At 51.8% G+C, this 19,011-nt stretch overlaps 6 protein-coding genes across 6 annotated transcripts; 4 read left to right on the top strand and 2 right to left on the bottom strand.

Annotated features, from left to right (window-relative positions):
* Positions 1–2,147: 2,147 nt before the first annotated feature.
* Positions 2,148–3,211, top strand: GT037_011132 (uncharacterized protein; the record flags this gene model as incomplete). The annotated part of the gene is made up of 5 exons (XM_038936179.1): positions 2,148–2,226; positions 2,291–2,331; positions 2,383–2,643; positions 2,808–2,942; positions 2,993–3,211. The coding sequence occupies 5 exons, from the start codon at positions 2,148–2,150 to the stop codon at positions 3,209–3,211; spliced, it is 735 nt and encodes a 244-aa protein (XP_038781225.1).
* A 417-nt stretch (positions 3,212–3,628) lies between these two features.
* On the bottom strand, positions 3,629–4,676 carry GT037_011131 (uncharacterized protein; the record flags this gene model as incomplete). Its single annotated transcript, XM_038936178.1, has 3 exons — positions 3,629–4,376; positions 4,431–4,480; positions 4,536–4,676. 3 exons carry the CDS (start codon positions 4,674–4,676, stop codon positions 3,629–3,631), a joined length of 939 nt encoding a protein of 312 aa, XP_038781224.1.
* Positions 4,677–5,206: 530 nt separating this feature from the next.
* GT037_011130 (uncharacterized protein) lies at positions 5,207–8,587 on the top strand (the record flags this gene model as incomplete). The annotated part of the gene is made up of 8 exons (XM_038936177.1): positions 5,207–5,265; positions 5,396–5,740; positions 5,793–6,675; positions 6,979–7,054; positions 7,186–7,352; positions 7,461–8,029; positions 8,088–8,334; positions 8,420–8,587. The coding sequence occupies 8 exons, from the start codon at positions 5,207–5,209 to the stop codon at positions 8,585–8,587; spliced, it is 2,514 nt and encodes an 837-aa protein (XP_038781223.1).
* Positions 8,588–8,798: 211 nt separating this feature from the next.
* Positions 8,799–10,254, bottom strand: GT037_011129 (glycosyltransferase family 4 protein; the record flags this gene model as incomplete). The annotated part of the gene is made up of 2 exons (XM_038936176.1): positions 8,799–10,006; positions 10,086–10,254. The coding sequence occupies 2 exons, from the start codon at positions 10,252–10,254 to the stop codon at positions 8,799–8,801; spliced, it is 1,377 nt and encodes a 458-aa protein (XP_038781222.1).
* Positions 10,255–10,594: 340 nt separating this feature from the next.
* GT037_011128 (arm repeat-containing protein) lies at positions 10,595–17,198 on the top strand (the record flags this gene model as incomplete). Its single annotated transcript, XM_038936175.1, has 5 exons — positions 10,595–10,808; positions 10,863–10,983; positions 11,034–15,362; positions 16,078–16,229; positions 16,285–17,198. 5 exons carry the CDS (start codon positions 10,595–10,597, stop codon positions 17,196–17,198), a joined length of 5,730 nt encoding a protein of 1,909 aa, XP_038781221.1.
* A 785-nt stretch (positions 17,199–17,983) lies between these two features.
* On the top strand, positions 17,984–18,576 carry GT037_011127 (uncharacterized protein; the record flags this gene model as incomplete). Its single annotated transcript, XM_038936174.1, has 2 exons — positions 17,984–18,316; positions 18,367–18,576. 2 exons carry the CDS (start codon positions 17,984–17,986, stop codon positions 18,574–18,576), a joined length of 543 nt encoding a protein of 180 aa, XP_038781220.1.
* Positions 18,577–19,011: the final 435 nt, after the last annotated feature.

Genomic DNA, 19,011 nt, shown 5'->3' with positions numbered 1-19,011 from the left:
TCAAACGCAATTTGCATCCGTCAAGACCCACCTGAGCATATTCGATTCCCCCAAGTCAGCTGTGTTGTCTGTAAACTAGGGATATGTGGCAGGTAGAGATTTCTCGACGATAGGAACTGTCAGCATCACCGAAACAAGAGTTCCTTCTTTTGTTTGCCTAGTCCATTACTTTTTGGATACTGCGTTAACCCCACAAGCATGACCAAGATTGAGCGATGTATTCTAGGTCGTAGACAGGTTCTGTCTAAAGTCTTTGACATTTCTTCTGCGGATGAATGGCTGTTTCGGAACCAAACTCATAGCGTTCTTCAAACATCCATCACGATATCCACTCTACCTCAGCCAAAAACACCAGCTAAGGTTGCACCATCATCGGATCAACACCAGTCACATTACTGCGTATCAAGGCATGGCTATGTTTACTACCATCTTCGCCATGTTCGCCTCTAATCAACGCTGCTGCTATATCCAGTTTGTGTGCTTTCAAACCAGGATGAGGTAACTATCTCGAAACACAGGTTAAGTACATGAGAACACTCGAGAGGGAGTTATCCACATCAGATGTAACCCTTGTTCTATTCATAGCATCATAAGTCCGGAGTCTGATCTGCGGAAATTATATCCAGTTCGTCAACACGACCCGGTATACACTCGTGCTCTCTCAATGATAATTCTGTTGTGTGTGCCTGCCCAACACATGTCTCTCGACGTAGCGGTGCCTCCAGTTGCCCACTGTCCTATAATCACTCTCACATCCTCTCACGAAACACCTCTCATGTTTGACGTCCGTTGCATGGTATGCTATATTATCGTACCTCAAACATATGTTGCACTGCTCGCATTCGATTGGGAACTCTTGTTGATGGTATTGTAGCTTGAGACCATCTGGGAACCATTCACGACAGCTGGTGCATTGTTCGCGATCGAGATTTGCCTGGGCTGAGATGGAGTAACTTCCAGAGGATGGGTTCGCTGAGTATTGCACGGATGCGACGGCATGCGTGTTGCTGAATCTGTCGAAAACATGGACAAGAGGTTTTGCTAGCTCATTGGGATGAGAGCTGGACCGGTGTGCACTGCTGTGTATTCTGTGACGTACGAGAGCATTGCTGGTATCGTATTGTCCATATATGTCCTGGTTGTTTGAGAAACGATGTGGACGAGCGCCTGTGCCCGTACTGTGACGCGCGCTGGTAGCATTCGTCGAGTCACTACTGTAGTAAATGTCATCGTATCTATTCCTGGCGTAGCGGTGTTGCGTGCATCGATTCCCGGGACCTCTGATCCAAGTGCTGCATATCGTGCAGGCTGCCATGTTGAGTCGATGAAAGATTTGAAGAGGCTAGAGTGAATCGAAAAGTAGTTTGGGAGCGCCGAACCATCATGTTATACACCATGTCGAGCCGCAACGAAACCCATTAGGCTGCATAATTGCTGGTCCTGATGGCTTGCATTGTTCACCGGATGGCAGCGATCCAATCGTGGGCTTTACGGATTTGAAGAGCCAATGGAAGAATAACAAGACAAGTCTACTATGTGAGAGTCGAGACATGCCAAACGGTGCATTCACCGGTCTGCCGGGCAGTGGAAATCAGACAGTGTGGCTGCTGATTCTTTGAGTCCAGCCTTGTGGGAAACGGCCATGTGTAACTGGCATATATATACTCAGAGGAGCGTGTCCAATCAGGGAGTTGTTATATGATCCGATACATGCTAAGAATGATGTTCATCGATCATGAAGAAAGTTAGTAGGTACAAGAAACGATGCGTTGCCTGGGTACACTTGTGCTGACAGCGGCAGACGTGTTCTAAAGAGATGGGGTTCAATTTGCAAAAAGCTATGGGTCAGCGCATGTCCAGAGTCGGCCTGCAGTCTCTTGGTCTGCTATGCTAACATCAGCGCGTATGTAACAAGGATAATTGCTCGCATGGCGGAGCGGGGTCGAAGGACGATGTCTGGAAGTGACCAGGAGCTGGAAGTCGCGCTAGTGGGAACTTCCTTGGCGCTCTACGAATTTCAGTACAAGCTCCAACTTCGCGACCAACTTTCGAAACCCGCGCAAAAGAACAGACGATACCGAAGCACGTTGAAACCCCTGATATTGTCCGCTTGACCAGAAACCAATCAATCATCATCAATTGCCAAAATGAGGTTAACGACAGACCTGATCAACAACTCCCTCTCTTTCATCAACTGTCTCACGGAGCGTGAACTCGATCTGCGAGGTGCGTTGGAAAGAACAGATACTACACTTGAGAGCTGAGTTGATATCAATATCGTATAATATAGGTCACAAGATTTCGGCTATCGAGAACATGGGAGCAGCCAGAGTTAGTTGACCAAGCCACCCAACGTGCATCAGTATATTAACAGGATTGCAGGACAACGACGCCATAGACCTCACAGACAACGACATCGCACAGCTTGGCAACTTCCCCCTCCAGCCTCGTCTCCGAACCCTCTTCCTCGCGCAGAACCGCATTTCCAACATCCAACCGAACCTGTCCTCGAGCATACCCAATCTGCGAACACTAGTTCTCACCAAGAACAAGATCGCAGAGCTGGCGGACTTGGATCCGCTGGCGGGATTCAAGCATTTGGTCTATCTTTCATTGATGGGGAACCCCGTCACACGCAAAGAGGTACGTACCAAATCCCTCGAACCATGATACTTCGAGCCTAATTGTGCAAGCACACTTGAGCCCGAGGAGCGGAGATGATGCAGGGTGAGCCCCTCGGTGCGATTTGGCCGGCTCAAAATCGCATGACAGTAGACTATAATGTGCAGGGTGCTAACGTGGCGTAGAACTACCGGTATTGGGTCATCTGGCGCTGCCCTACTGTGCGATTCCTAGATTTTGTCAAAGTACGCGATGCTGAACGAAAGACGGCCAAGGAGCTATTTGGAACTGCAGAGGAGCCCACTGAGCTTGCAAACCAGGTATGTCATGTACACTGCTTCTGCCTCTGATCAGACACTGATTCCCCCAGATCTCCAGCAACAAGTCGAAAGGTTTTGTTGTCCCCACATTCACAAACGGTGCCGACTCGGGCAAAGAGCGCATCTACACCGATGAAGAGAAGAAGCGCATGCGTGCTGCCATCCTCAACGCGAGCAGTCTGGCGGAGATGGCACGGCTGGAGAAGGATTTCGCTGAAGGACGGATACCAGCACATATCCTCCAAGGCGGAGAACCTATGGAGACATAGCGACTATACCGTCGAGAGTCTGGCTAGTGACATGAACATGTAAAGCAGGCAGACAGTACAGCTCGCGACTGCGCGAAACCCCACGCCTACAGGGAAACAAGGAGGCGCACGACCATTGTGAGGCACATCAAGGTTTGGTTTGCACCGCGTGTGGCTCTCAGGGAGCGAATGCGGAGTGGAATATCCACGGGAAGACCTGGTGACTCTACCACAGACATGGAGGCGTATGTAGTGAAGCGCTCGAGCTGGAAGTAGATTGATCTGTATAAATTAAAACAGACTGCTTTGCGCTATGAGGCTTTCCCCACCCGTGGTATCGTAGTAATACACTCAGAACGCCGTGATGCCATGTACCATCATAAATCGACCCTTTCCCACACTGTCATCCGGATCAGATATGGAGTCATCTTCACCGTGCTACCATCCCCTTCCTCTACCTCCGCGTCCACCTCTTCCGCCGCCTTGATGACCTTGTTGAAAGCCTCCGCCTTGCTGGCCGCCAGGTCCACCACCGAAACCACCCATGCCCTGGCCAGCCATCTGCATGAAGGATGCAAAGTCCATCTGGCTGGGATCCATTCCCTGCGCCATCATATCCTGCATCATCATCTGCATCTGCTGTTCATTCATACCTCCAGGTCCCATAGCATTCCCGCCACCTCCAGGCCCTGTTGGCGGCGCACCGCCTGGTCCGCCATTGCCCTGTGGGCCAGCGCCCATACCAGGCATACCCGGCATCGGTCCACCCCCCATCATAGCCTGCATCTGTGCCATGTCGTTTTTCTGACCTTGCAGCGTATTGGCCATGCTGACTTGTCTTTGCCGGTACAATTCCCAAGTAAACTCATCGAAACCGTAGTTGAAGTAATCTGACTGGTCTTCGCCTGGTCGGCGCCAGATCTTTTGCTCTTCAGCCAGATCTGCATCAATGTCCACACTGAGAATCTCTTTGCCTTGAGGCGGGTACACAGGATTTCCGTTCACATCGATAGTAGAGGTGCGTTGTGCGGGGAAGGCGGCGCCTGAAAGGGCTGCGGCGGACAGTTGGGGCACAGTGCCGCCGGTGGTGGGAACAGTTTTGGGGGCTCCCTGTTGCGAGGGAGTCGTGGATGAGGCGGGTGGTGCTTCGATCTTTATGGCTTTGCTTTCTGGGGGTGCCTGCGTGCTGGACGGGCTTGTCAGTGCATGAACTGCTGTTTGAAGCTTGATTGAAGCTTACCCTGCGGGTTTGGGAGGTGCTGGCGCTTTCTCGATAATAATGTCAATATCCTACAGCTTTGTTAGAATGACAGCTAGCTTTTAGCAGGCTTCCGGTGCAGCGTACCGAGTCGCTTTCTTCCTCGTCGCCTGACTCTTCATCCATGGGCTCGTCACCACTAGAGTCGTCCTCCTCTTTCTTCGCATCCTTGTGCTGTTGCGTGGTAGTCTCATCTCCGTAGAGATCGTCATCAGATTCGTCTGCCATCTTGCCGTTCTCTTCGGATCACAAGTCGCAGAGCGCGTCCCCAGCAGTTGAGATGCTCCAGGGAATTGCAATGTATCCAGCACTCTGGAGCGCTTGTTTGAGAGAAGGAGCTCGGTCAGCGTTCAGTTCTTTGCTTTGCCTGTTTTTATTGTCGGGAGTGAAACAAGGTTTAGAAGTCGTGTCTTGCACGACTCTCGTAGTAATGCCTCTGCTAACGAACTTGAGCTTTGTTTGAGTTGCTGGATGAGGGAATGATTAGCCGAGTAGAATGGACGCGTTCGGGCCTGTGCTTGTTGCTGGCGCGCAGCCAAACAGACGCAGACGTTCCTCGTCACCTCCGGGCGCAACCTTTGCACCTCTAACCACGCGCATTCTCCCAGGCCTCCTTTCGCCGTCTTGCTGATAATCTCTGCGGGCGTCTCAACGGGTAGACTTTGTTCGCGGCTGCAGCCTTGTTCTTGTGAATTCTTCGCAAGCGACTGCATTTACACGGTGAAGTTGCCAAACATAGCTAGGGACACTCGCACGAGATGGCAGGATTTGGGCGCTCAAACTCGTTGAGTATCAATACTGGTGGGGGTGGATTGTTGTAAGTGCTTCTCCATGATCCGTCAAACGCTCCTACTCGAGAGATACGAGTGCTACTTCGGTGCTTCATGCGCGCGTCGTAATTTTGCTGGCAATGGCGCCATATCGATGCAGTAGACTGACTCTCGCAGCGGAAACAACGCGAACCAAGGGCAGCAGGCAAGCCAGCCTCAGAGCAGCGGAGGGCTCTTTGGGTCTACCCAGCAACCACAACAAGCACAGTCAGGATCGCTCTTCGGCGGCCAAACCCAGACTTCCCAGCCCTCAAGCGGCAGCCTCTTTGGCAATCTGAACAAGCCTGCGACGACAGCGCCGGCGAGCGGAGGCCTCTTTGGCTCATCTACAGCGCAATCAACACAGCCCCAGAGCGGAGGCTTGTTCGGCGGCGCGTTGGGCGGAAACACTCAAAATCAGACGCAGAACGCGCCCCAATCCGGTGGGCTATTCGGAGGCGCCCAGTCGAAGCCGTCACTATTGTAAGTGACGAGGACTATGCGTTGTGACACAAAGGCTAACTGCATCTTCTAGCGCCTCTTCAACACAACAGACAACAACACCCTCTTTATTCGGAAACAATACATCCACTCAGCAAAACCAAACATCGACCCCGTCGCTTTTTGGTTCGACCCAACAGCAGGCTCAGCCACAGCAGCAAAACAGTCTTTTCGGTGGCACCAACACACAAAACAGGTCGAATACACTTGGTGGCTCTACGCTTGGAGGAACCCAGATGAGCTCAAGCGCACAGCCGGTTCAGATGACCCTGGACTCGATACGAGGGACTACGCGGTTCAACGACCTGCACCCCGAAATACAAAACCTCATTCAGCAATTCGACGACGGCATTCAGCGCAAGGTCAACTACTGCAACCAGATCCGCGAGGCTCTTCCCGGCAGTGAGGGCGACATTTCCACTATCGCGCCCGACGTAACATACATCGAGACCATCCTCTCCACCGTCGAAGTCGGCCTGGACAACGATTCTGCCAACATTGCACACCTCAAAAATCTTGTCAAGAAAGACGCCGACGACGCGACTCTCAGCTTCCGTGCCATCGAAAATCAACGGCTGCCAGCACAATTTCATTACCGCAATAATGCGAACCTTACAGCTTCAAGCACAAAGGCCCCCGCAACAAGCGCTCTGGACGATGACGACCCGACGAAGCCTGTTGACCTGATGGGCTACTTCAACCGCCGTACCGATGAGCTCGGCAGTACTCTGGATGTGTACCAGCGCCAGATCCGTGAGATTGAAGCACACTTACGAACGATGGAGGCTGGTACGATGGAGAAGGCTCAGCAACTGACTGGCAGCCGAAGCGCGCCACGTGATCAGCGCCGTGAGCTCGTCGAAGCTCTCAAGGCCATTGAGGGGGCTATCCTCGACTCAGCCAAGAAAGTGGGCAAGGTACGGGACGATGTGACGAAACAGACGTTGGGAAACGTAGGCGCCGCCCTGCTCTGAGGCATACAGACACAGCGATGATTTACTTGTGTCAGATAGAATGAAGTTTGTGGGCAGGCTACTGTGTATAATATGGTTAAGGCGTAACAAGTTTTTGCACAAGGTCTTATGCATATAGACGCTGGACGAACAGGCAAAAGCAATAGATACCCATCAAATTCAGAGCGTCCTTCCACCTTTGTAATAGTAATTCTATATTCCAATGGCCTTTCGAGACCGCTCGATACGCGCTGACTTGATGCCTAGCGTTTGCAGTCAAAGCGGAATATCATCACGAAATGCTTTGTCACGGCGGACGTTAGTCAAGCTTTCCAAATGCTGAGTAAACTCCACCCTCGGAACGCGCGCCCCACCAAATCGGAACCAAGAGAAGCTATGACGTCTCCGTCTCAGTATAGCTGCGAGCTTTCAATGACAGCTATATAGCCACAACGGTTGCTCATATAGTTTCAGGCCGCCGTTCCATGTTCTCTCGTACACTGCGGCTCAGGGCAATCTCGAAACGTTCTTCCTTTGCGATACGACATACACGACCTTTTATCGTAACATCAAGCCGCGCAGCCATGGACAAAGCGCCTCAGCAAGATAGCAAGGATGAGAAGGGGTCTATCCTTGATTGGGTAAGTGCTCATGAAGAGAGGAATGTTGCGAGCACGGAATCTAGTCTTTGTTCCTTAGGTATCGAACGGGCGGCAGACCCAGCATCAGCATACTGATTGCGACAACAGGTCAAACCTGGTGACAAGAGTGGCGAGTTTAAACGCCAAACGTCCGTCTTCAGGAACTGGATTCAGAACAAACCCGGTGCTGAGTTTCCGCCTGAGAAAGGTCGATACCATCTCTACGTTTCCTACGCTTGTCCATGGGCCCACCGCACACTCATCGTCCGTCACCTAAAGGGCCTCGAGGATATCATCTCCTATAACAGTGTACACTGGCACATGGCGGAGAAAGGCTGGCGATTCGCAACCCCCGATGAGCAGGTTCCAGGTAACACAACACCAGACCCACTCCACAATGAATACACGCATCTACGTGACATCTACTTTGAGCAGAACCCAGACTATGAGGGTCGGTTCACTGTACCAACGCTCTACGATAAGAAAGCCAAGAAGATCGTCAGCAACGAGAGCGCCGAGATTATCAGGATGCTGTACACCGAATTTGACGATATCATCGAGGAGAAGTACAGGAAGGTGGATTTGTTTCCCAAAGATCTCCAGAAGGATATCGAGGCTATGAACGACTGGGTATACAACGATGTAAACAACGGTGTTTACAAGTCAGGGTTCGCTACGTATGCTACCCTATACCGTCCCTTCGATTTTGACTGCAACGTACTAATAGTGGTACAGCACCGAAGAGGCCTACACAAAAGCTGTGACACAGCTTTTCAAGTCTCTTGATCGCCTGGAAGAGTCTTTGTCCGAGTCTTCGACACCATACCTTCTTTCAAGCCCACATGTGACTGAGGCTGATATCCGTCTCTTCACAACTATCATTCGCTTCGATCCCGTCTATGTCCAGCATTTTAAGTGCAACATCCGCGATATTAGATCGGGATACCCTCTTATACACCAGTGGATGCGTCATTTGTACTGGGTACGTTCCCGTCTTTTGCATCTCCTGCTCCAAATACATCTGCATGTTGTGGATCATAACTGTTGTACTAACATGACTGAAACAGGACTACCCCGCTTTCAAAGAGACCACAGACTTTGAACACATCAAGAAGCACTATACCAAGAGTCATGGTCAGATCAACAAGTTCCAGATTACGCCCATTGGCCCTGTGCCAGATATTCTTGAGAAAGAGGATGAAGTGCCTAGCGTGAAGGCCGTAATGAAGAAATAGTTAACGATAGAAATTCAACGCACGTGATTTGACGTCTCCTACCGCATTTGCAGTTCTTTGAATTGTCTGCCCAACGAGGCCAAGTTCGAGAGTATTTCTGCTTCACTGTACCAACAGAAGGATGAATCAGAGCCATAGGAGCCATTGTCAAGGAAACAAGGAAACATATTCGCCAAGTGATAATAGTTCGTGACTACTCGAGAACACAGGCCTATTGTTTCAAAGCTAGTACCATGCTCACTGCAGCCAGGGCGCCCATCAAGCCTACAGCCAGAATGACTGCGGCAAATGGTATCAGTGGCGGGCGAACACCTTTTTGCATCATGCCACTGATCTCCGTCTCCAACCTCTCAGCCAACTTCTCTTTGGAGAATTCAGCCACAACTCTATCCCTGCCCCACTTGCCCATCTCTTTCAGTCGTTCCTCACCTTCGCCATCTTCGAGCGCAATGCGCATGACCTCGGTCCAGTCCTGTACCTTGGCGACGTCTCGCAGCCAACCTGTCTGGCCGCTTATGACTGTTTCAGTGGGTCCACCTGCATTAGCAGCTAAGACCGGTGTACCTACCAACATGGCTTCTAGCGGTACAATGCCAAAGTGCTCATGTAAGGGAGTGTATATAAGGAGGCGCGAGCTATGTAGTAGCGCGGCTTTGAAGGCATTCGGAACAGAGTGGAGGAATACAATCGGAATGTCGTCAGGAATGGCTTGGGCAGTGATGACGGTCTTAGCAGTCGCGTGCTTCAGCTTGAGTGAATCTGCCAGGTGGCACAACTCGGTATAGGTAGAAACATTTTCGGGCACTCTGGGATCATAGCCACCTGCAATTACCAGCCGTGCATCGTCGCGCTCTCTAGGCGACAAGCCCGCAAATGCCCTGATTGCAAGTGCCACGTCCTTTTTCTTCTCGAAGCGATTGATGCTAAGGAGCACCTTTTTGTTCTTCCACAACGGCGTGACGTCGTCGACCGACTCGGCTGCGGTGATGTCTACGCAGGGATATACGACGCCAGGCTCGCGGTGCTCCAGGGCAGGAAAGGCCTTGCCGAAAATGCTCTTGGTGAAGTTGCTGTTGACGACAATGGTGTCGCTGGATCCCGTGCTCCAGCTCTCGAGCCAGTCAAAAGGCCCACGGTATAGTGTCTTCAGCAGTCCGCCCTTCTTGGCTAGTAGTTTGTCGGGAAAGTGGCAGTAAAAGATGACACGTGGGCAGGGCTGTAGCAGGCGCAAGAGCGGAATGCCAGCGCTGAGCTGGTCGACAAAGAACGAGGAAGGCGCGAGTTTCGGGAGTTCTTGGGTAAACAGGGTAATCTGGAGTATCAAATGCACCTGGCGCAGGATGGCACAGAGTATAGCGAAGCGGCCGAAGATGGTGGAGGGGACGATGGTGTTTCCGCGCACTCGTACGTCGAGGGTTCCTTTGTGTGCGCGTCAGGTCTCAGCTGCGTGGCCAGGCATAGGCGGCGGGTGGTCCGAGGTGTTGTAGTAGAGGCTTACCATCGCGCGCCTCATCGAAGCAGTGTTGCGGGTCGCAGTGCGATGTGAAGATGGTGACCTTGTGCCCGCGATTCTGGAGGCCGACTGCGGCATCGATGACCAGGCGCTCCGCCCCACCAATGCCCAGGTCGGGGTGGAAGAAGACGACGTGTTCCTTCTTTTCCGCCATCGTGTGTTTGAAGAGAGGGAGAGGGTGACGGTCATTACGTGTTGCGGCGCACGAGATCAAGTGGGCTGCGGGTGACCTTTCCGCTTTGGGGTTGGTGTCAAGGCGGGCGCGACGGATGAACCATGACCTGGAAGGCTGCACCTGACGCGTGCGAACGTACAGTTGGACACTACGCGTGCGATCCCGTCTGATAAGACTCCATCCAACGAGCATTTGCGTCGAGGATACACCGTGAAAGATCCGCATCACACCCTTCAACATGTTCGTCGTGGCACATCAACACTGCCCAACATCCTAACCCGACTACCACCACGACTAGACCCGCGCATCAACCGCTGCCATGGGTCAAGGCTTCTCCCTCACTACCCTTTCTGCTGGCTCAGCCAACATTGACGTGCCTGAGCTAGCGGATCTCCAGTACGAAAAGTCGCTGGGGGCTGCGCGTTTTATGAAAGCCGTACGGGCGCGCCACAAGGACGGTCTTGTCGTAGCCCGAGTGGTAATGAAACCATATGCTCAATTTGATTTCCAGGAACATGTCAAACGGCTACTCCGTGAGTTTCGTACAAGCTCCGTCATCTTGCAGCTGATTGATTAACATTTACAAGATGAACGCAAAGTGCTGGCAGATGTGCCCAATGCCATCCCATATCACCGCGTTATTGAGACAGCTGCTTGCGGTTATCTTGTACGCCAATACATCCACAGCTCTCTATACGATCGTCTGAGGTACGTCCTTGTTCCTTTGCCAGCCATGTCTCTTATTCAACATCATATAGTACACGTCCGTTTCTGGAAGAGATAGAGAAGAAATGGCTCTCGTTCCAGCTCCTTTGCGCTGTACGAGACTGCCACGCCAGGAATATCTATCATGGCGACATCAAGACTGAGAATGTCCTTGTCACATCCTGGAATTGGCTGTATCTCGCCGACTTTTCGTCCTCGTATAAGCCAGCACATCTACCCGAAGATAACCCTGCCGACTTCTCCTTCTACTTCGACCTCTCCGGTCGCCGCACTTGTTACCTTGCACCAGAGAGGTTCCTGGCTGCTGGACAGCAACCTGAAGGCGAGGGCGATGTAAACTGGGCCATGGACATCTTCAGCGTCGGCTGCGTTATTGCCGAACTATTCTTGGAAGCACCCATCTTCTCTCTCAGTCAGCTCTTCAAGTATCGACAAGGCGAATACAACCCCGAACATTCCCATCTCAACAAAATCCAGGATGCTAGCGTACGGGAACTGATCTTGCACATGATACAAGTAGATCCTAATTCGCGCATGACTGCTGAAGACTATCTGACGCACTGGAAAGGCAAGGTGTTCCCAACATACTTCTATGGCTTTTTGCAACAGTACATGTACTCAATCACCGATCCGTCCTCGGGGCGCAAGCCTGTAACCACCGGAGCAGAACATCTTGGTGAACCTGATGAGCGTATAGAGCAGATATATAGCGACTACGACAAGATCTCCCACCTGCTTTCCAACGAGGAAGGAAAGGAGCTCACTAGACCAGAATTTTCTCCTCCAAAGCCAAACGCCAAGCTCTTCCCACTATTCGTCAACATACCAAACTATCAGCACCAAGCTTCACCTGCCCGCAGTCTAGCCATCGACGACGGCAATTTGGTCTTCTTGACTATCGTCGTGTCTTGCTTACGTGGAACAGCGAGAGCTTCTGCCCGTGTTCGCGGCCTCGAGCTACTCCTGGCATTCTCAGAGCGCTTGACAGACGAAGCAAAGCTGGACCGAGTGATCCCTTACGTGGCCCAATTGCTAGTCGACAAGTCCGACCAAGTCAAGATTGCTGCACTACGCACGCTGACGCAAATCCTTGCTATGGTGCAGGTCGTGTCTCCCATAAACGCCTACATCTTTCCGGAGTATGTTTTGCCACGACTAGAGACATATCTACCCGATTATCCTACCAACGTCGGGTCCCTTGTTCGTATGCAGTATGCCTTTTGTATTGGCACATTGGCAACTACTGCGGCTAGGTATCTGGATATGATCCAAGCTCTGCGTGCAGAGGGTTCATTACCCACTGCAGATCCCGAAACGGAAGATGACATGTCTTCGTCTGCTCACCGGAATCAGTTTGACTCGGACCGTCGGATTCTCGTAGAAGCCTTCGAGAAGCATACGAAAGCTCTTCTTACTGACGGCGACGCTGCAGTTCGACGAGCCATGCTTAAGTCCGTCTCTGACCTCTGCGTTTTCTTCGGCAGTCCTAGGGCCAATGATGTCGTCCTCAGTCATCTCAACACCTATCTGAACGATCCAGATTGGATGCTCAAGTGTGCATTCTTTGAGGGTATTGTGGGCGTGGCCGTATTCGTTGGCGGTGCTAGTCTAGAAGGTTACATTCTACCGCTTATGGTTCAGGCATTGACAGATCCAGAAGAGTTTGTGGTTGAAAAGGTCATTCGAGCACTTTCTTCGATGGCAGAGCTTGGCCTATTCCAGCGCTCCAAGACTTGGGAGCTGGTGGACATCCTTGCCCGACTTACCATGCACCCCAATCTGTGGATACGAGAGGCAGCTGCACAATTCATCTCGGCCGCCTCTAGGTACCTGTCGGTAGCCGACACGCACAGCATTCTGGTCAACCTCATTCGACCGTATCTAAAAGTCATACCCTCAGAATTCTCTGAGCTACGAATTCTGGAGTCTTTGAAGCTACCTATGTCACGTTTGCTCCTAGAGATGGCTTCAAACTGGGCACTTCAATCTCAAAAAGGACAGTTCTGGGTCGCAGCTAGGCATCAGCAGACGTTCACCTTTGGTTCATCAGACGATAGCCTTCCAACGATTTCTGGGCGTGAACTAGACCAGAAGGTACTGCAACGGTTACCAAAAAACGAAGAAGACGAGCTATGGCTACGAAAGCTTCGTAATGCAGGCATGACGATAGAAGATGATTTCAAACTTGTTGCTCTGCGAGAGTTCATCTGGAGGGTAAGCCATCGCCGGCGCTCTGACAGTCTTTCCACCCCAACTACGAGATTCAATAGCGTTGTCTTGTTGCACGACCTTGGTATCAAAGCCCAGACTGTGCTTTTCGATGAAGACGTTCGTCAAGTCATGGAACAAACCAGGAAGCCAAACGCCCCCGAGGAACATATGCAGCCTCGAACGATCAAGGATGCCCTGTTGGATGCATCAACTACGGAGGCTAATGGGCTGGCCGACCGTATGCCGCATTTTGAGAGTCAAGCGGGACGCCTCATACGCGAAGAGAGGGGAATAACCATTCCCGTGCGATCGAAGATGTCTTCTTCCAACGATGCACACTCTAGTCTGGGCTCGCCATCTTCCGAAACCGATACGCGACGGAGATCATTACAAATCGCGAAGCCGTCCCTGTCGCCATCAAACTCTATTGGCTCGAGTGACTACCCTGGTAGCCTTCGACATCGCAGCAGTGCGCTGGGACTGCTCGGCAAAGGAGAGAACAAAGCATTGGCAGAGATTGGTACTACTTCTGCAAACGCTTTCGGAAAGGTGGATGGAACCCACGTCCGAGATTCTTCACGATCCCGACCTCCAAATTCCCCACTCGCTTTCGATCGGCATGAGCGAAGTCCAATGCGGATCCGATTTAGGAACGCACATAATTATACGGGAAACGATCCGGCAATTCTCAAGCTTCTAGATTCCATGCTGCTAGAGCGCTTCCCTACAGATGAGATCGAGTTCGGTCCTCGCATACAGCCACCGGTTGGGCGACAGCCAATTAGATATAAGGATGCTCATCAATCGGCACCCGGTATACCATGGAGACCGGAAGGCACCTTAGTGGCTAGTTTCGGGGAGCACACTGCTGCTGTCACGCGAATTCTGGTATCCCCGGACCAAGGCTTCTTCATTAGCGGATCAGATGACGGTACTGTAAAGATTTGGGACACGTCGCGTCTGGAGCGTAATATCACCCGGAGATCGCGACAGACTTACAGATTGGGTGAGAATGTCAAGGTCACAAGTCTGGTGTTTGTAGAACAGACTTATTCGTTTGTTGCAACGGGGAGTGATGGGAGTGTACATGTGGTACGTGTAGACTACCTCCAGAGCCAGGAAGGCAATGCCAAATTCGGAAGACCTCGACTTCTTCGCGAATATCAGCTTCCCAGGGGCGATTGTGCTGTATGGTCGGAACACTACAACGGAGACAGCAGGTCAGTGCTTTTGTTAGCCACCAATACCTCCAAGGTCATCGCACTAGACTTGAGAACCATGGAACTGCTATATACCCTCAATAACCCTTTGGATCATGGAACACCTACCTGCTTCTGTGTGGAAAAGAGAGCACATTGGCTGCTACTAGGGACTTCGCATGGCGTACTTGATCTCTGGGATCTCCGCTTCAAGCTCCGTCTCAAAGCCTGGGTATGTCACGGAGCATCGCCTATCCATCGTCTTTGCCAAGTTTTCTTCCCAAAGTTGAAAAAGACTCGATTGTATATTGCCGGTGGTAGCGATCAGGGAGAGGTCACAGTATGGGATTTTGAAAAGCACACTTGTAAGGAGGTATACCGTACGGGAACGTGCAAAGACATCGGTAACAAGAGCACCACACTCATCGATCTTGATGAGGAGAAACCTGGCGGTATGCTTGGCCGCTTTGCAACCAGCGTTGAACCAACAGCTAGCTCAACAGCCGACCGCGGTATTCGCGGACTAGCAATACACACACAGGCTACAGATGAGAAAGGCGAGCCAAAGCACACATTCCTCCTTACTGCAGGTCCGGACTGGAAAGTCCGGTATTGGGATACCAGTCGAGCAGAATCATCGATGGTTGTGAGTGGCCTAGAGCTTGATGAAAGCAAGCCAACTTACACCGCTTCACAACCGAGCCCAGATACTGTCGTCATTACTGAGAGGTTACAGCAGCCTGCCAACCAAGTGAGTAGTGCAAGGGACAGCAGGCCGAACACTTCAGTCAAGAAGGTACCTAGCAAGTCGTCAAGATCAGGTGCTATCGCGTTGCAGCAGCAGTATCTGCTTAAGAGTCATGTGGACCGTATACTAGATGTGGCGTTGATTGAGCAGCCATACGGTATGGTCATCTCAGCCGATCGGTCTGGAGTCATCAACCTTTTCATGTAGAGATTTGCTTCAATAGAACACGGCAAACTATCGCTATTTAAATCACTCGTAACCGGATTGCGCGTTGTGGGAGTGTTCTGACCGAACACGTTCTCGGTCGTGCTATCGCACCAAGGTATACTTCGAGCAAGATGGTAGCCTCCAGAAGAAACAGGACGCTAGCAAAGCAGCCCCGACTCATTCAATGGGTAAGGGACCTTGCGGATCCTTCTCTATCAGCACGGACAGCATACTGATGCATTTATCATGCCGAAAATATTGATACTTGGTGTATCTTTCCTAAAACCATGCTCAGAAAACCTCACGGTCGCCGGACTCCGATGCATTTCGCGTCTTATCCGGACGCGCGTGATCTCCTTCCCAATTCGTCTTAGCCAACCACGAGGCGTTCCGCATATCTTTATCGACATCGAATCAGCACGCGACTTAAGCACAGGTGAGAGCTCGACGCGATATCGGGGGTTCCAAGTTCTTGGTACCCGTTCCTGTTCCTGCAGCGACTATCTTCCAAGTTGCTCAGCTATATGCCTAATTCAGTACAGTCGCTATGCATGTGGCGCAACCAAAAGCTGGCACCGGTTCGACCGGGACAGGTCGCTGGGTGCCTATATAAAGTGTGGCTTCTCGGGTGTTTATGGTACGCCAGGAAGGTTGTACGCCGCTTCTGCAAAACTCAAAGCTTAGACGCCCACGTCCTTGTCAATCGGTCAGCATGCGCCTCTCTCTCAATGCTGCGCTCGCAGTAGCGCTAGGTCTTGCCTCGTCTTCAGATGCACTCAAGATCCTCATGGGTAACGATGATGGATTCGGGAGCGGAAATCTGAGAGAGCTGTACAAGTTGTTGGTCGATGCAGGCCACGAAGGTAATGCCTTTCATCAATTCCAGCCCTGTGATGCCCGATGCTAACTCCGCGCCAGTTCTTGTCGTCGCTCCGGCGCAACAGCAGTCTGGTAAAGGCAGCACTGTTATCTGGGCCGAGTCAGCAAACCTCACTACCCCATCCCAATACGACATCATTCCTGCAGGCGCACCAGCAGTCGGCCGTGATCCAAACGATGACAACATCTGGTACTATGATGGTACACCTGCTGCATGCACCTTCGTGGCGCTCGACTACGTGCTTCCACGTTACTACCCCGACTGGCATCAGACAGCTGATCTCTTCGTTGCCGGGCCAAACTACGGCACGAACCTCGGTCCCTTTGTGATGGGCTTGAGTGGAACTGTAGGCGCAACGTTTGCCGCTGTATCGCGCTCAATCCCTGGAATTGCCACGAGCGCGAGCAACAAAGCGGTGCCCTACTTCAACGTGACAAGTGCCTCAGATCCCGCTGCTTTGGCAGCCAAAGTCTCCTTCGAAGTCGTCAACGAGTTCATCAAGAACACACCAGAGGGGCAAAAGGTTCTTCCTTTGGGCTATGGCGTAAATGTCAATATACCCGAGCTTGTCAATAGCACCATGCCCCCAGTGATCAAGACTAGGCTCACAGGTGAGGCCAACACAGATGTGGCAGTTTTCAACGAGACGAGTGGCCTGTTCACGTGGGACAACGTCGACCCTCTAGCTGCTGGCATCAACGCCGCGTATAACGGAGACACAAGTCTGCCTGGTGAGACGTTCGTAGTCGCTGGAGGCGGCATTAGTGTTAGTGTCTTCACCATGGACTTCTCTGCGCCGAGCATTGAGTACACCGAAGCAGTGTATGGCAAGGCTGAGAGCTTGTTCAGCGCTAGTCCTGATGCGAACGCTACTAGTTACAGTAAGAGGATGGTGCAAGAGCGTATGCGCAAGAGGGGCGCCATGCTGAGCGGGCGCGACGGCGGAGCGTAGAAGTTTCGCGTTGTTCTAGCCATAGTCATGTCATTAATAAATCATGCTACTGTAATAGCGGGAGCCATCTGTCCGTGCCCCACACAAGCCGTCCCTATCAACATCACGAACCACACTCAAACGTGAACATAAGTAATCATCTCTTCTCTGAACACCAAGAATCGCTGGCGCATCGCGAGCGCCATACTGTATTTGGCGACGCGACAGGCACCCAACAGGCCAAGCTTTTGCCAAGCTCATGCATACCGGTGCCACAGTAGCAGCTTCTGACATCCGGACGGTTTCACAGCCTTGTTGTTCAGGAACAACATCCAGCTCAGGCCATGCAGGATTGCGCGATCCATTCTCTGGCGACGCATAACGTTTGCAACTCCAGGCAGAATTTTCCGACTCGTGGGAACTCTTTCAACAGCCGCCGAATCGAAGTGCTCGTGCGCTTTGCGCATAGAGCCTGATACTCCAGGTCGTGTATGAGACGGCGCCTTGGGAGGCGCTTTGGCGGGATAGCTCGGCAACAACGAAACCTCAGGATCGGAGCTCTTGCTTCGGGTGTGTCTAGCCTACAACAGCGCTGTGCAGAAGATGCGTATAAGAACGCATTGCAAACCTTCCTCTTAAGTTTCTTATTATCATCAAGCGTTTTCAATCATCTCCCTTCAACTACTAAACATATCCAGCTTGACGCTGTGACTTCAATTCTTACCTTCTTTTCCTCTATCATCAGCTGTGCTGTTCCTACGAATTACTTTTTGTTATCTTGAATATCCATTCCCCACATCTTCACCATGTACTTCCAGTCCTTCGCCGTTTTCTCGCTCGCCGCTCTCTCTGTCGCTGCACCCACATCTAGCAAGCGCGCAGTGTTGGCCCGTCAAAGTGGACCAGTTCTCGCCGACACAACCTACAACGACATCTCCATCTCAGGTGGACAGGCTGGAAATGCCCAAGCCGAGGCCATGGCGGTCTTCTCGGCGCTGGACCTCCAGAACCCTGAAAACATCGATCCCGCAGATCTCACCTTTTTGAACGAAGTCAACCAAGTCGCCAATGATGCAGAAAAGGAGGCTTTTAACCCCGCAGTGGAAGCTGCTACCGGTGATGAGGCCGACCAGATCCAGGTATGTGACTTTGCATGACGGCGATGTAGCAAAAGCTGACAAGTCGGCAGAACGGAAAGATCAAGAACAAGGTCCTGAAGCTCATGGCCACTGTCATCAAGCTTCAGGCTCAGCAAGCCCAGGGTGACGATTCCGTTGCCGACAAGCTTGCGGAGGAGATGACGAAGCTCAATAACAACATCAAGCAAGACACGGCGGCTGCCGGCCAAGTGTCCATTGCTGAGCCTTTTGACGCCACCATCTCTGGCGGAGGTAACTAAGAAGCGGGGGTGAAGACGAGGATGATGGAATAGTCGTACCATCAAGGTTGGCAGCACCATAGTACGAAGCGAGATGCTTGTGCGCTTCGCGAGCGTAACCAGCTGTCTAAATTACCATTGCAACCTGTGACATCTGTCACCAGTTATGAATATACCTATGTCATGTCCCAATCCTCACTCGTGCGCTGACAATGTCAAGACAAGGCTGAACCTCGATCGTCGTGAACTATGCAAGACTCGAGGTCTCGATAACGCTGTCTCACGTTCCCCACTTATAGCGTGGCCTGATGGCCGGAACTTGAAGAACTGCCGAACATGGAGCCTCGGAACGGCGTCGGCCTCGCGTCATCGTGTGTTGGTCGACTTTAAATACACCCGCCTCGATAACAGCACTAAGCAGCTTGATACCAATCAACATTGACCTTGACATTGTCG

The sequence above is a fragment of the Alternaria burnsii genome (genome assembly GCF_013036055.1).
Source record: "Alternaria burnsii strain CBS107.38 chromosome Unknown 712, whole genome shotgun sequence".
Lineage (NCBI taxonomy): Eukaryota > Fungi > Ascomycota > Dothideomycetes > Pleosporales > Pleosporaceae > Alternaria > Alternaria burnsii.
Note: the sequence above shows the minus strand (reverse complement) of the source record. Positions and strands in the feature narration are given on the sequence as shown.